This window comes from Nicotiana tomentosiformis, chromosome 9 (assembly GCF_000390325.3).
Source record: "Nicotiana tomentosiformis chromosome 9, ASM39032v3, whole genome shotgun sequence".
Taxonomy (NCBI): domain Eukaryota; kingdom Viridiplantae; phylum Streptophyta; class Magnoliopsida; order Solanales; family Solanaceae; genus Nicotiana; species Nicotiana tomentosiformis.
The window spans coordinates 104,122,085-104,137,103 of record NC_090820.1 but is presented as its reverse complement, the minus strand read 5'-3'; the positions used below and the strand labels follow the sequence as shown (position 1 = coordinate 104,137,103).

The 15,019-nt window shown below is 33.5% G+C and overlaps 1 protein-coding gene across 1 annotated transcript; it reads left to right on the top strand.

The window, feature by feature from the left end:
• Positions 1-385: 385 nt before the first annotated feature.
• LOC104095541 (protein trichome birefringence-like 37) lies at positions 386-8,699 on the top strand. Its single transcript, XM_009601688.4, has 5 exons — positions 386-753; positions 1,856-2,027; positions 5,928-6,103; positions 7,074-7,232; positions 8,057-8,699. The coding sequence occupies exons 1-5, from the start codon at positions 461-463 to the stop codon at positions 8,346-8,348; spliced, it is 1,092 nt and encodes a 363-aa protein (XP_009599983.1). The 5' UTR covers positions 386-460; the 3' UTR covers positions 8,349-8,699.
• The last annotated feature ends 6,320 nt before the right edge of the window (positions 8,700-15,019 follow it).

The following is a 15,019-nucleotide window of genomic DNA, read 5'->3' as shown; positions in this document are numbered from 1 at the left end:
TTTCAGTTCATTAAATCACTTACCATAGTAATTAATATTATTTGTTTCACTTAATAATTATACAATTTGGTATAAACAACGGAGTAAGTCTTTCCCCACACTCAAAAAATAAAGGAAAGAAATTAATAGCATTTCGTTTTGTGTTTGGTTTTTTGTTTTATATACAGACCCCTCTATAATAGATATCTTTTATAACAACATTTTATTGTGATGGTCTAAGTTTTTTTTTTGGAACCAATTTTTCATGTTATATGATATATGTTCTCTATACAATACTTCAATATAACAACCAAACAATTTCGAAACAAACGATGATGTTATAGAGATGTTTGGTCGTATATACTTACATAGACCTACTATAAATATGAAGCCAACTTTCTTTTTTATACTCATCTCTCTCTCTACATTGTCTGTACCAAAAAAAACCCAAAACCCAAACAGAAAATTTTGAAACTAAGTCATGTCAAGTCTGCTTCTTCAATCAATAGCTTTAGTTATTAGTATTTCTCTCTTCTTACAAGCAGAAACTGCTAAAGCTGAGCTTGTGTTAAAGAATGTTAGTAGCAGAGGAAAAATGAGTAGTAGCAACTGCAATTTATTTCAAGGAAAATGGGTAATTGACACTTCATTTCCTCTTTACCAATCTTCCAATTGCCCTTTCATTGACCCAGAATTTGATTGCCAAAAATATGGACGCCCTGATAAAGAATACCTCAAATATGCTTGGAAACCTGATTCTTGCAACTTACCCAGGTAACCCAAAAAGGATTTAATTATTTTCTTTTAGTCCGTTTAAAAAGGACAACTGAATCTTTTCGAAATTTAGAAATAATATACTAGTTTTAAAGTTCTCATTTTACCCTAATGAGATAATATATAACTACACAAAATATCTATGGATTATTTTAGACCATAAATTTAAAAAATTTTCTATTTTCCTTAAACTTTATTGCTCAATCAAACAGAGACGGATGCCAGGGACGGAGCTAGTATACATGTTACGGGTTCGGCTGAACTCTATAACTTTGGTTCAAACCCTGTATTTATTTTAAGAAATTCGTTAGATATGTACAAATTGTTAATTTAGAACCCAGTAACTTAAAAACTAGAATACCGAACCTAGTAACTCTAAATCCTGGCTCCGCTTCTTACGGATGTAACATATTAGTATCGGTTTCATCTAAACCCAGTATTTTCGACGCGGATAATAAATTTATGTATAAAATTTCACTAAAAAATCGCAACAAATAGTATATATGAACCATAAGTTTGAAAATACAATGAGTTCAATGTTAAAAATCTTAAAAATTGAATTCATAGAATTTAAATCTTTGATCCGATTAAATAGTCAAATAGGTTCATTCTCTGTGAAACGGACGGAGAATACGGTAACATGTTATAGTTAGAGGTGAAGCTAGTTAAGAGTAAAGGTATTTCAATGGAATCTCTTTTATGGAAAAAAGATATGTAAAAGTAATTTTTTTGCTATATATAAATTTTTCAACCAGCTTAATAAAAGAATTATTTTAGTATTGTGATAAAGACTCTTCAAAAGTTGCTTTAAATCACAGGTTCAAATTCAGGCTATAACTTACTATCTTTTTTTTTCTTTTCAATTTGGTATTCTTGCTTTTTATGAATGGTTATCTAACCTTTTAGGTACTATCAATGTCGGTATACACAAGTTTAATTAACTCCCGAAATAGGAAACAACAATTTGTTTTTTTTGAAAAAAGATACTTTTTTCTTTATCATCTAAACTATATATATTTGTTTTTGCCCTTTCCAAGATATTGATAGATATTGGTGTCCCTATAGCTTTTGTTTTCTTACTTTTTATTTAAAATTTTTGCAGATTTGATGGGAAGGATTTCTTGAAAAGATGGTTAGGGAAGAAAATTATGTTTGTGGGTGATTCATTGAGTTTGAATATGTGGGAATCTTTGGCTTGTATGCTACATTCGTCGGTGCCTAATACCACTACTTCTTTTACCAGAAAAGAGGCAATTTCTTCTGTGACTTTTCAGGTTTTTCTCCCTCTCCAATTTTCTTTTTTATTTTTCTTCTTTGTTCGGTAGTTTTTGGTGTTATTATATGTTCCAATGTACCACTAATTATAGATTCCATAACTTAGAATTACTTTTATTTAGTTCTATGATACACGTGTTAAATTTTTGTCTTGATGCAAAATTCAGCACTATACATTATTCTTTGTGCTAATCTATAATTTTTATTAAAGGGTGTTAAAATTTAAAGAAGTAAATATATAAAAAAAATTAAAGGAAAATAATACATAGTACATAAAGTATCTAGGTGCACAAAATATTCGATATTTATGCAGGATTCGGGGACGGGTCGCACCTTAGGGGTGTGGTTTAGACAGCTTATCCTAATGCAAACATTAGTGACTACTTCCACGGCTCGAACCCGTGACCTATAGGTCACACGAAGACAACTTTATCATTGCTCTGATACATAGTATATATACATAAAAATAATTTTTACCTATCTAAACAGGAGTATAATTTTCATGGAATGAATATCAATTTACACCTTTTTTTTCAGGAAGCTAAATGACCACAAATGTTTTCTTTGTCTCTGGTTTTTTTTTTTTTTTTTTTACGGAAAAAGGGCCAAAAATGTCCTTAAACTATTTGAAATAGCTCAAAAATGCCATCCGTTTATTTTTGGTACCAAAAATATTCCTGTCGTCTATGTTTTGGACCACAAATGCCCTTAAACCGTTAGTCTTGCCATTGAAGGTGGCATGACAGTCCAACTGGGTTAGATTTGCTTACATGGCCATCCACCTAAGCAATCCAGCATGGCAAATTTATTTTTTCGGAAAAAATATTTTTCCGAAAATTTTTATTAAAATATAAAATCAACACTTATTCCAAAAAAAATAAAAAATTCCGGAAAAATAACCCCCAAATATTTATTTTTCCGGAATTATTTTACTTTTTTTCGGAATAAGTGTTGATTTTATATTTTAATAAAAAATTTCGAAATAAATAATTTTTCCAAACTTTTTATTTTTTTCGGAATAAGTGTTGATTTTGTATTTTAATAAAAAATTCCGAAATAAATAAATTTTCCGTATTTTGTTTTTTACTTTTTTCGGAATAAGTGTTGATTTTGTATTTTAATAAAAAATTCCAAAATAAATAAATTTTTCTGAATTTTTTTACTTTTTTTCGGAATAAGTGTTGATTTTGTATTTTAATAAAAATTTTCGAAATAAATAAATTTTCCAATTTTTTTTATTTTTTGCGGAATAAGTGTTGATTTTGTATTTTAATAAAAAAAATCTGAAAAATATTTTTTCCGAAAAAATAATTTTGTCGTGCTGGATTGCTTAGGTGGATGGCCATGTAAGCAAATCTAACCCAGTTGGGCTGCTATGTCACCTTCAATGGCAAGACTAGCGGTTTATGGACATTTATGGTTCAAAACATAGACAGAGATATTTTTGGTACTAAAAACAAACGTAAGACATTTTTGAACTACTTCAAATAGTTCAAAGACATTTTTAGCCCTTTTCCGCTTCCCCTTTTTTCAAAAAGATATATTTTAGAAAAAGTTCCTCTTAGCCTTTGCAGAATGTCCAAGGGAGACAAAGATTTTTATGGATTTTGTATGTTTTTAATTGAGTAAAACCCGTGACTTGTCAGAGGCGTGAACAACAATTTCTACATTCTTTGAAACTGCTGTTTCCCATTAATATTTACTCTTTTGTTAAGCATAGAGAATAAAAAGTTATTTTGTTGTTCCTTTTTCTTGTCGGAGCAATACCATTTGTTTTACCAACTATTTACTGTAATAAATTTTGTATCTGTTTTATATCACTTAACGTTATCGATTTCGTTTCTTTTACTAGCCTTTTCATTTTGTATAACAGATATTACCATTATTTGAGTAGTCAAAAAAGTTTCCTTTGAGTACAATATTTTAAAACTTTTTGAAATTATTAACTACTGTACTATATAGTTCGTTTTTTCGTTTGTAATTTGTAAATATAAGAATATTATTTTAGATAATTAGATGAATATATATATGTATTCATACTGAAAATGACGTAGTTTCTCCGCCACATGTTACTTTTGAGTTTTGTCCATTTCCTGAAATTCTAAGTCTACAAAATATTCGAAAGATCTTTGAGTCTTTCACATTCTAATAGCATGTTTGGCCAACCTTATAGAATTAGTTATTTTAAAAATTAATTTTTTTAAAAGTGCTTTCCAGAATAATATTTTTGGTGTTGTATTTGGTTAATTATTTAAAAAGTATTTTTGAGCAGTAACTAATATTTGACCAAGTTTTTAAGATATACTTTTAAATGTATTTTTCTCAAAGTGCTTTTAACTATGGAGTAACTATTTTTTTTGCATCTCAAAAACTGTTTCTGCTTCTTGTCAAAAGTATTTTTTTCCTTTTAGAAGCTTGACCAAATATTTTAACTTTAGAAAAAAAAAATACTTTTGGCTCAAAAAGTACTTTTAGCCGAAAAGAACCTTGGCCAAAAGGCTATAAATATATTACTTTCTCCATTTCAATTGATTTGAACATATTTTATTGGATACATAGTTTAAGAAAGAAAAATAGACTTTTGAAACTTGTGATCTTAGGCATGTTGTAGCATTTGTGTGGTTATAAGATTGTTAAAACTTGTAGTCTTAAACATGTCATATCATATGTATGGATATATAATTTTTCAAACTTATAGTCTTAAACATGTTATAATATTTGTGTGACTATAAAAACTTTTCATTAAGGATACAATGAGATGTTTAAATTGAATTATTTTTAAATTAAAAAAGTAATTCTTTTTCAAATGAACTAGAACAAAATAGACTAACCTAAACTAACTAAAGGAGTAATATACTTTGGATGTGTCAAAATAGTTGGTTTGCATGTAATTTCAGTCCATACAAGCAAAACCATATACCTATATGCGGCCGTCCCCACATCTTGAAAATGATAGGTTCGTTATCGAGTTATGTTACCTTTACTAGAACATTGTCAATTTGTCATAACCACTTTTTATTAATAACTTTTTGATTGTCACTTGTCACGGTATAAATATTTCATCCCCTTTGCCAATTCTAGTAAAATTCTCAGACCTAACACTGAAAGGCATTGCTTGCATGCTTATATAAAAGCTTCTGATATTTCTTGTTGACAACTTGTGCTCATATTTATTGAATTTCAAAGGGTATTCGGCTATATGTTTCGATAGGAGATTTCTGTTTTATATCCCATTATATAATGTTGTCTTAGTTATATATTACCCTTTTCATGGAGACCGGTAAAGCATCAGAGACAGACCCAAAATTTGAAAGTGACGAGGATAAAGATTTGAGCAAATGCTAGAGCCGAATACGAACTCAGGTAGCACATAAAAGTCAAGTTGTGCCCCTATATATATATCGACCAATGTAGTTGCGCCAGATTTGAATCTTAAGGCGTCAATCAAAATATATACATGTTATTTAATATATAAACATATATATACTTATACTCCCTCCATTTTAATTTATATAAACTTATTTGACTGGGCAAAGAGTTTAAGAAAATAGAGAAAACATGAACTTGTGGTGTATAATGATGCATATATATATATTTTGTGTGGCTATAAATCATTGCATAAAAGGTAAATTGTTTCTAAATAAGGAAAATGGTGATTATTTTGGCATGAATTAAAAATGAAATAGGTTCACATCAATTGAAACGGAAGGAGTATATTTGTTTTTTGAAGTTATCGGAGTCCGGTAACCGCTTACCCAAAGGATATATCCGCCTCGGAGCATAGCACATCAGATCAATAAATAAAACTTGAGAATATTGTAGGGTCATTTTCAATGATCAACATTAATTTAATCCTTACACCTTATTTTCCCCCTTGAATTTCTCTTGATGATTTGCAGGAGTATGGAGTAACTTTATTTCTTTATCGAACCCCATATCTGGTGGATATAGTAAGAGAGAACGTTGGTCGGGTGTTGAAATTGGATTCTATTCAACAAGGTGAAGCTTGGAAAGGAATGGATATGTTGATTTTCAACTCTTGGCATTGGTGGACTCACAAAGGAAAATCTCAAGGGTAACATCTTCCTTCCTCCTTTCATTTCTCTTAAAGAAAATTCAAAAGATATATACCGAGAAAGGGATCTTAGAACAAAGTAAAGCTATCTCCGTGTGATCCATAGGTCACGAGTTCAAACCGTGAAATTAGCGACTAATGCTTATATTAGGGTAGGCTGGCTATATCACACCCTAAGGGGTGCGGCCCTTCCCTGAACCCTGCGTAAATGCGGGATACTTCGTGCACCAGACTGCCTTTTTCCTATATAGAAAAGGAAATGCATACCCAAGTTTTAAAAGGCTCCCGACCTGCGGGTCCAGAAAGACAAATGATAGACGGGATCTTTACGTAAATAGGTGACTGAATTTACTGTTTATTTTTTTAAACGGATATACATAGATTTTACACTAAATTTACACATATCTTACTTTGATTTTATATACATTATACATCCGGTAACTATTTTTAAATTAGGGAGCTGGGTGGAGGAGTATTTAGATTAATTCTTCAATATAGACGGTCATACCTAGTATTGGCGATCAGAGGCGAACCTATGCTATACATAGAGGGGTCACCGACACCCATAAAGTTAGGCAAAAATTTCATGTATATATGTATAAGTCTTTAGAAAATAGTGATATATTAACAGTGACCACCCTATATATATACAAATCAAGTTTTGGTTGGATCCAAAAGTGAACCCGCGACCTTTAAATCTCAAGTCCGCCTCTGTAGGCGATGGTAATTCAAACCTTCATGAAAATATACTTTTCCATTGTTTCAAGGCCCCTTTCAAGAGATAGTCGCAAAGAAACAATTTATAATCCTGTGAAGAAAAAACAATAGTCAAGACCTCTCTACCTTTAGATCAAATAATCTCGTAAATAAAATTTGATTCCCTTCTTGTTATGACCTTAAGTGCAACATTAAACATTAAACTCTAACCAAGTCTTAAACCCACTGCAGTAACCAATGTCTAATGTTGCAGATGGGACTACGTGCAAGATGGCTCGAAAGTGTCAAAAGATATGGACCGTTTGATGGCATTTTACAAAGGCCTAACAACTTGGGCAAGATGGGTAGATCAAAATATTGATTCTTCCAAAACCAAAGTCTTTTTCCAGGGCATTTCTCCCACTCATTATATGTAAGTGTTAACCCCCTTTAATTTGCCCTGCACTTTCCTCTTCCTTACTTTGACAAAACGCCATGTTCAACTATTCTCTAGTTCAATTTATATGGCATGGTTTGCCTGAATAGAATCTTTTTAAAAAAAAGTAGAATTTTGAAATTTGTGGTTTTAAAAATATCATGAAATTTATGTGGATATAAAAGCATGCATTAATGGTAAATAAAAAGTTTAAAGTTAAATTATTTTTAAATATAAAAACGTATCATTTTTTTTCCGAACGAACTAATAAGAAAATAATGCCACATAAAATAAAACGAATGAAGTAATATTTTCATTTTTGTCAACATCTTGTAATAGAATCCACAGTGAGTAAAGATGTTAAAAGAGAACGAGGTAGACCTAAAATCATATGAAAGTAAGTTATATCGAAAGATCTACAATCTCTTAGAACTAATAACGTAGCAAAAGATAAAGCACAATGAAAGAATTTTTTTTTATATCCGCACTACCAATTAGTAGTTAAATATATTTTAATCATGTCAATACATTTACTTTAGTTCCTATGGTTTTTAGGCGTATTTTAGCCTATTAAAGATTTTTGTGCGAGTATGAAACATAAATAACTTAGAACTTTTCATTTTTACTATTATTCTCTACAATGTTCGCCCGCAATAAATTTAAATAGACAGTAAGAATTCATATAGCTGACCATAGCTTGTGTGGGACCGGTGCATAGTTATTGTTATTTGTTTGATGTCAACACCTCGAACTAATAGCAAATGATGAATTTTCAACTCTCAGAGCTTAGAAGTCACACATTATGTTTACATTTTGATCAGGGGTAAAGAATGGGGTTCCTCAACAAGGAACTGCAATTCAGAGCAAGTTCCATTATCAGGATCAACATATCCAGCAGGATTACCAGCATCTGCAATGGTCGTTAACAATGTATTAACTAGGATTAAGACACCGGTTTATCTCCTCGATATCACATTTTTGTCACAATTAAGGAAAGATGCTCATCCATCAGCTTACAGCGGCGAGCACCCCGGTGTTGATTGTAGCCATTGGTGCCTTCCTGGATTGCCTGATACTTGGAACCAACTTCTTTATGCAGCATTGATTATATGAGGATGAAATTAATCCTCGTATCATGTTCTAATTGTGATCTTCATCTTCATTTTTAGTCAACGGCTGCAGTAACTCTAACTGTCCTAAGGTGGTGAAATTCCTTGTCGCATAAGCAGCAACTTGCACGAATGGCGAGACTAACAATCTTATATTTTTCAGAATTATTATTTACAAATACAGCAATATTGGCGAGACTAACAATCTTAAGTAATTTAATATTTATTTCTGTATTTGTGTTATTCTTATTATTCTGCAAACTAAAACCTTTGTGGTTTTGTGTACTCCCGTATTGGAGAGTAAAGCCTTCGTGGCGTTTTGTTGGAGATTCAAATCTACGTGATTTTTACCCCAGTTTGAAAACGTGTATTAAACGTTTGTTTGTGTCTTTTTTTTTTCCAGAAAAAAAATGGCGACTGAAAGCGAAAACCAAGCTGTTCCGATGGTGACTGCCAACGCATCGACAAGCCGAACACCGACGTTGGCACCGACAGAAAAACCCAAAAAAATTTTCGGGATTGATTTCAAGCGCTGGCAGCAGAAGATGTTCTTCTACTTAACTACGTTATGTCTACAGAAGTTCATCAAGGAAGATATTCCTGATCTGCCAGATAAAACACCAGAGAATGAACGCTTTATCATGATTGAAGCGTGGAAGCATTCTGATTTTTTATGCAAGAATTATATTCTTAGTGGACTGGATGATAATATGTATAATGTATACAGTGGCGTGGAGACGTCAAAAGAATTATGGAATGCGCTTGGAAAGAAATATAAAACTGAAGATGCCGGGATGAAGAAATTTATTGCCGCAAAATTTTTGGACTACAAAATGGTAGATAGCAAGTCTGTTATTACCCAAGTTCAGGAATTGCAAGTGATTATTCATGATCTACTTGCTGAAGGTCTTGTCATCAATGAAGCATTCCAAGTAGCAGCAATGATTGAGAAGTTGCCTCCGTTGTGGAAGGACTTCAAAAATTATTTAAAACACAAATGAAAGAAAATGTCCCTTGAAGATCTCATTATTCGGTTGAGAATCGAAGAGGACAATAAAGTTGCTGAAAGGAGAGGCCGTGGAAATTCAACAATAATGGGAGCAAATATTGTTGAAGATAACAAAAAGAGGAAGAAGGTTTCTGGTCCGAAATACAACCCAAGCAAGAAGCGGTTCAGTGGAAACTGCTACAATTGTGGGAAAATCGAACACAAATCTACGGAGTGTCGTGCTCCGAAGAAAGACAAGAAAAGGGGTCAAGCAAATATGGTAGTAAACCATGATGATGTTGATAACTTGTGTGCCATGCTTTCTGAATGTAACTTGGTGGGAAATCCTAAACTGTGATGGTTTGATTCAGGAGCCACTCGCCATGTTTGTGCAGTTAGAGAAGCTTTTGCTACTTATGCTCCTGCTGGACCCGGAGAGACAGTTTATATGGAAAATGCTTCAACAGCAAAAGTTGAAGGATATGGGAAGATATTTCTGAAAATGACTTCTGGCAAGGTCATGACTTTGAACAATGTCCTTCATGTTCCCGAAATGAGAAAGAATTTAGTCTCTACTGGACTTCTTGTTAAGCACGGTTTTAAGTGCATTTTTGTGTTCGACAAGGTTGTCATAAGTAAGAATGAAATATTTGTAGGAAAAGGTTACCTCACCGAGGGCCTTTTCAATCTGAATGTAATGGTTGTGGAAAACAATAATAATATTTCAGCTTCTTCTTACTTACTTGAGTTAAATGATTTATGGCATGTACGTTTGGGTCATGTCAATTATAAAACCTTACGGAAAATGATTAACTTGGAAGTACTGCCTAAGTTTGAATGCGAAAAATCAAAATGTCAAACATGTGTGGAATCTAAGTATGTTAAACATCCTTATAAGTCAGTTGAAAGGAATTCAAATCCTTTAGACTTAATTCACACAGATATTTGTGACATGAAGTCAATACCATCTCGCGGTGGAAAGAGGTATTTCATAACTTTTATTAACGATGGTACTCGATATTGCTATGTTTACTTACTGAATAGTAAAGATGAAGCAATAGACGCATTCAGGCAATACAAAAATGAAGTTGAAACGCAACTTAACAAGAAAGTAAAAATGATAAGAAGTGATAGGGGTGGTGAATATGAATCTCCTTTTGAAGAAATATATTTTGAATAAGGAATTATTCATCAAACAACAGCCCCTTACACGCCCCAATCTAATGGGATTGCGGAAAGAAAGAATCGCACATTAAAGGAGATGATGAACGCGTTGTTGTTAAGTTCTGGTTTGCCACAGAACTTGTGGGGGGAAGCCATTCTTACGGCTAATCAAATATTAAATCGAGTGCCCCATAGCAAAACACAATCCATTCCATATGAAAAATGAAAAGGAAGGAAGCCCAACTTGAATTATTTTAAAGTGTGGGGGTATTTGGCAAAAGTGCAAGTTCCTAAATCCAAAAGTGTAAAGATAGGACCGAAAACTGTTGATTGTGTTTTCATAGGATATGCGACAAATAGTAAAGCATATCGATTTCTGGTTCATAAATCAGAAAATTCCGACATTCATAATAATACGGTTATAGAATCAGATAATGCTGAGTTCTTTGAAAATATATATCCGTATAAAAAGGAATGTGAGTCGTTTGGTGAAGGATCTAAACGACCTCGGGAAGAAACAAAAGAAAGTACATGTAATCAGGAAGATTCAAGACGTAGTAAACGTCAAAGAACGTCTACTTCATTTGGACCAGATTTTGTGACTTTCTTATTGGAGAATGAGCCTCAAACATTTAAAGAAGCTATGACTTCTTCGGAATCATTATTTTGGAAAGAGGCAGTCAATAGTGAAATAGAATCCATATTGAACAACCATACATGGGAATTGGTTGATCTTCCTCCTGGAAATAAACCTTTGGGTTCTAAATGGATTTTTAAGAGAAAAATAAAAAATGATGGCACTATTGATAAATTCAAGGCAAGACTCGTAGTCAAAGGGTATAGACAATGAGAAGGTCTAGACTATTTTGATACATACTCTCCAGTTACAAGAATTATGTCCATACGGATGTTAGTAGCATTAGCTGCGGTGTATGGTCTTGAAATTCATCAAATGGATGCTAAGACGGCCTTCTTAAATGGAGAGTTGGAGGAAGAAATTTACATGGAACAACCTAAAGGGTTTGTGGTTTCAGGTAAAGAAAAGAAGGTATGTAGACTTGTTAAGTCTCTTTACGGACTAAAACAAGCACCCAAACAATGGCATGCAAAATTTGACCAAACAATGTTGTCAAATGGTTTTAAGATAAATGAATGTGATAAATGTATGTATATTAAAAATTTTCCAAATCACATAGTCATTGTTTGCCTATATGTGGATGATATGCTGATAATGAGTAATGACATTGCCAACATAAATGCTACTAAGCATATGCTCAATAGCAAGTTTGATATGAAAGACTTGGGAGTTGCTGATTTAATTCTGGGAATTAAGATCCATAAGACTCCTCAAGGTCTGGCATTGTCACAATCTCATTATATTAAGACAGTACTTAAAAAATTCAAGCACTTGGGCTTTAAAGTTGCAAAGACTCCAATTGACGTGAATCTTGTATTAGCAAAGAATAAAGGCCAAAGCATATCACAATTGGATTATGCTCGTGTGTTAGGATGCTTAATGTATATTATGAATTGTACACGATCAGATATAACTTGTGCTATAAGTAAACTGAGTCGATATACGAGCAATCCAGGCCAACCTCATTGGATGGTAATGAAACGAGTTTTGGGATATTTAGAACATACCCAGAACTTTGACTTGCACTACAGTAAATTTCCTGCAGTGATTGAGGGATACTGTGATGCAAATTGGATCACCGGTTTGACTGATTCTAAGTCCACGAGTAGATATGTATTCACTATTGGTGGAGGAGCAGTATCTTGGAAGTCGTCCAAACAAACATGTATTGCCCGCTCTACAATGGAGGCTGAATTCATAGCCTTAGATAAAGCCGGTGAAGAAGCTGAATGGCTCCGGAATTTCTTGGAAGACATTCCATTTTGGCCCAAACCGTTGGCACCAATATGCATACATTGTGATAGTCAAGCGGCAATTGGAAGGGCTGGGAGCGTTATGTATAACGGTAAATCTCGTCATATACGACGAAGACATAAAACCGTTAGGCAATTACTCTCTAGAGGAATTATCACGATTGACTATGTAAAGTCAAGTGATAATGTGTCGGATCCACTTACAAAAGGCCTAACTAGAGAGGTAGTTGAGAAATCATCAAGGGGAATGGGGCTATGGCCGAGAACAAGTCATTGTGGCGGTAACTCTACCTAGAAGACTGGAGATCCCAAGATCTAGGTTCAAGGAGATCAAACAAAGTCATTAATGACGGTTCAACATTGTCAAATAAAATTTTAGTCCGTTCTCGTGATGAGACAATGTTCAGTACCAAGGATAAAGCATTAAGGCTTTTTAATGATTTCTAAATTTGATACGGGGTATATCAAATAGTGTATCTACAGGATGACACGTTTAGGAATCACCTATGTAAGTGTGAAGTGTTAGCCGCTTCAAGGAGAACTTTGTAAGGCCAGTTCTCTACGCACTTATGAAACCAGGCGGTGTTCATGGCTGAAACGAACACAACAATGAGAACCAAAGACGGTTAAGGGTTGATTGTGTGACTTATGGTTGTCTAGGTATACACCAAAGATCGACGGTTCAAAGATATCAAATCTACCGATTGACCGAGTATATCCGACATAAGTTTACTACGGAAAGTTCAAAGGGAAACCTACTTATCCAGATGCAATTAATCCTTGCTTGTAAATCACACAGTTTTTCATGCATACTTCCGTGATATAGCCATTCCCCATTCATGTGGGGGATTGTTGAGGTTTTATTTTTTAAGATGTAATATTCTTAAAATGAGGGTGAATGAGAAATGGAGGGAAAATAAAATTTTTGAGTAAAATTTTAAGTTTCCCCCTCTTGATAATGAGACATTGTCCCATATTGGAAGAGACAAAGATTTTTGGTGGGTATATATATAATTGCTCTTCTTGTAGCTCTTAAAGAGTTAAGAAGAAAGCAAGCCTCGCGCCGTCGTTGTCGTCGCTCGCTCGGCTTCAGCTACGGCTACGGCTTCGGCTTCGGATTCGGATTCGGATTCGGATTTGGTCAAATGATTGATTGATTAATTTTTTGGACTAAATTTATTTGCTAATAGTAAATATTAACGTAAGATTATCCGCATTTGTAACGGATATGTTCCAATCCGTGTATTGACCACCAGCTGCAATAGCAGCCGCCTAATGCTCTTCCCACCATGGCCAAGTGCTTGCTCCACAAACAAGCTAGTGCATGATCCACCATGGAGGATGGAGGGTCGTTCATCTTCAAAGCTGGCTGCTATATATATGTGCAGCAGCTGTTGAAGAAAGACACGAACGAAAATAACACAAAACTGAAAACGCTCAACTTTGGCTATACATTGCACTCCTTCCTCTCAGCATTTTCATACGATTTTCTGAGTTTCTACTCCTTTATTCTGCATTATTTTAACTTCAAACAAAGCAACTGTAAGTGTGATTTGCTACCGAACTTTGTGTTCGCTGAAACACTGGGGTTTGAAGTACCGCTACACTAGTGTGTGATTCGTTCTATCCTGGGAGGAAATAATCCATAATCTTGGGTACTAGGAGGGGATTAAATTCCTTAAAGAAACACTGTGAATTCAGTGGGCTCGAATTAATTACTGTTTCATTACGATAATTTATATTTTACTGAATTATTATTTACAAATACAGCAATATTGGCGAGACTAACAGAAAGTACTTGGATTTCGGTCACATAATTTTAAGAGTATATTTGGATTTCTTCTAGAATTAGCATCAAAGAATTACATTCAAAGGCGAAGCCAGGATTTGAATCTTATGTATTTAAGATTTTAGTCATTTTAAGTTACTAAGTTTTAAATTAATAAGTTATACATATTTAATAAATTTCTTAAGACAAACACATGATTTGTCTTTGAGCCGAGGGTCTATCAAAAACAGTCTCTTTACCCTCACAGGGTAGGGGTAAGGTTTGCGTATACACTACTTTCCCCGATCCTACTAATGGAATTATACTAAGTTTATTGTTGTTATTATAATTGTATACACAGGATTTGAACTAAAGCTTTGAAGTCGGCAGAAGCCGTAAGCTATACTCTAACTCCGCCCCTAATTACGTGGTGTATTCCTCAAAATTTTCTGGTCCAGTTTGATAGGCATCAGATCTGTCACCAAGTCGTACTTTTTTTTTTTTTTTTTAACCCCTCCCAAATTTGGAAGATCTATAGTGTTTTCATACTTTCCCTCCAGCGTGACTCGAACCCAGGACCTAACGGTCGTAGGTGGAGGTACTTTTTACCAACTGAGCAAGCCTCACTTATCGTACTAGGAATCTTGAATGGGCTTTTTTTTTTTTTTTTTTGGATCAAATTTCATGAATGGACCGTAGCAGCTTTGATTTAATATATGCTCGAATTTGATTGTTTGAATTAATATGCTTATGAAGCTATGATATTGTTAATTGCTTTATCTTTGAGTTGACTGTTTGGATATGTTTGAGATTCTATGAGGTTTGTTAATTGCAAATCATTGAATTAAATGTTTGAATATATGTT

Bases quoted from the DNA above. Each gene is read 5' to 3' on its own strand.
- LOC104095541 (XM_009601688.4), top strand. From the start codon at position 461: ATGTCAAGTCTGCTTCTTCAATCAATAGCTTTAGTTATTAGTATTTCT. The intron at 6,104-7,073 runs GTAACATCTTCC...CTAATGTTGCAG, and splicing joins CACAAAGGAAAATCTCAAGG to ATGGGACTACGTGCAAGATG. The intron at 7,233-8,056 runs GTAAGTGTTAAC...CATTTTGATCAG, and splicing joins ATTTCTCCCACTCATTATAT to GGGTAAAGAATGGGGTTCCT.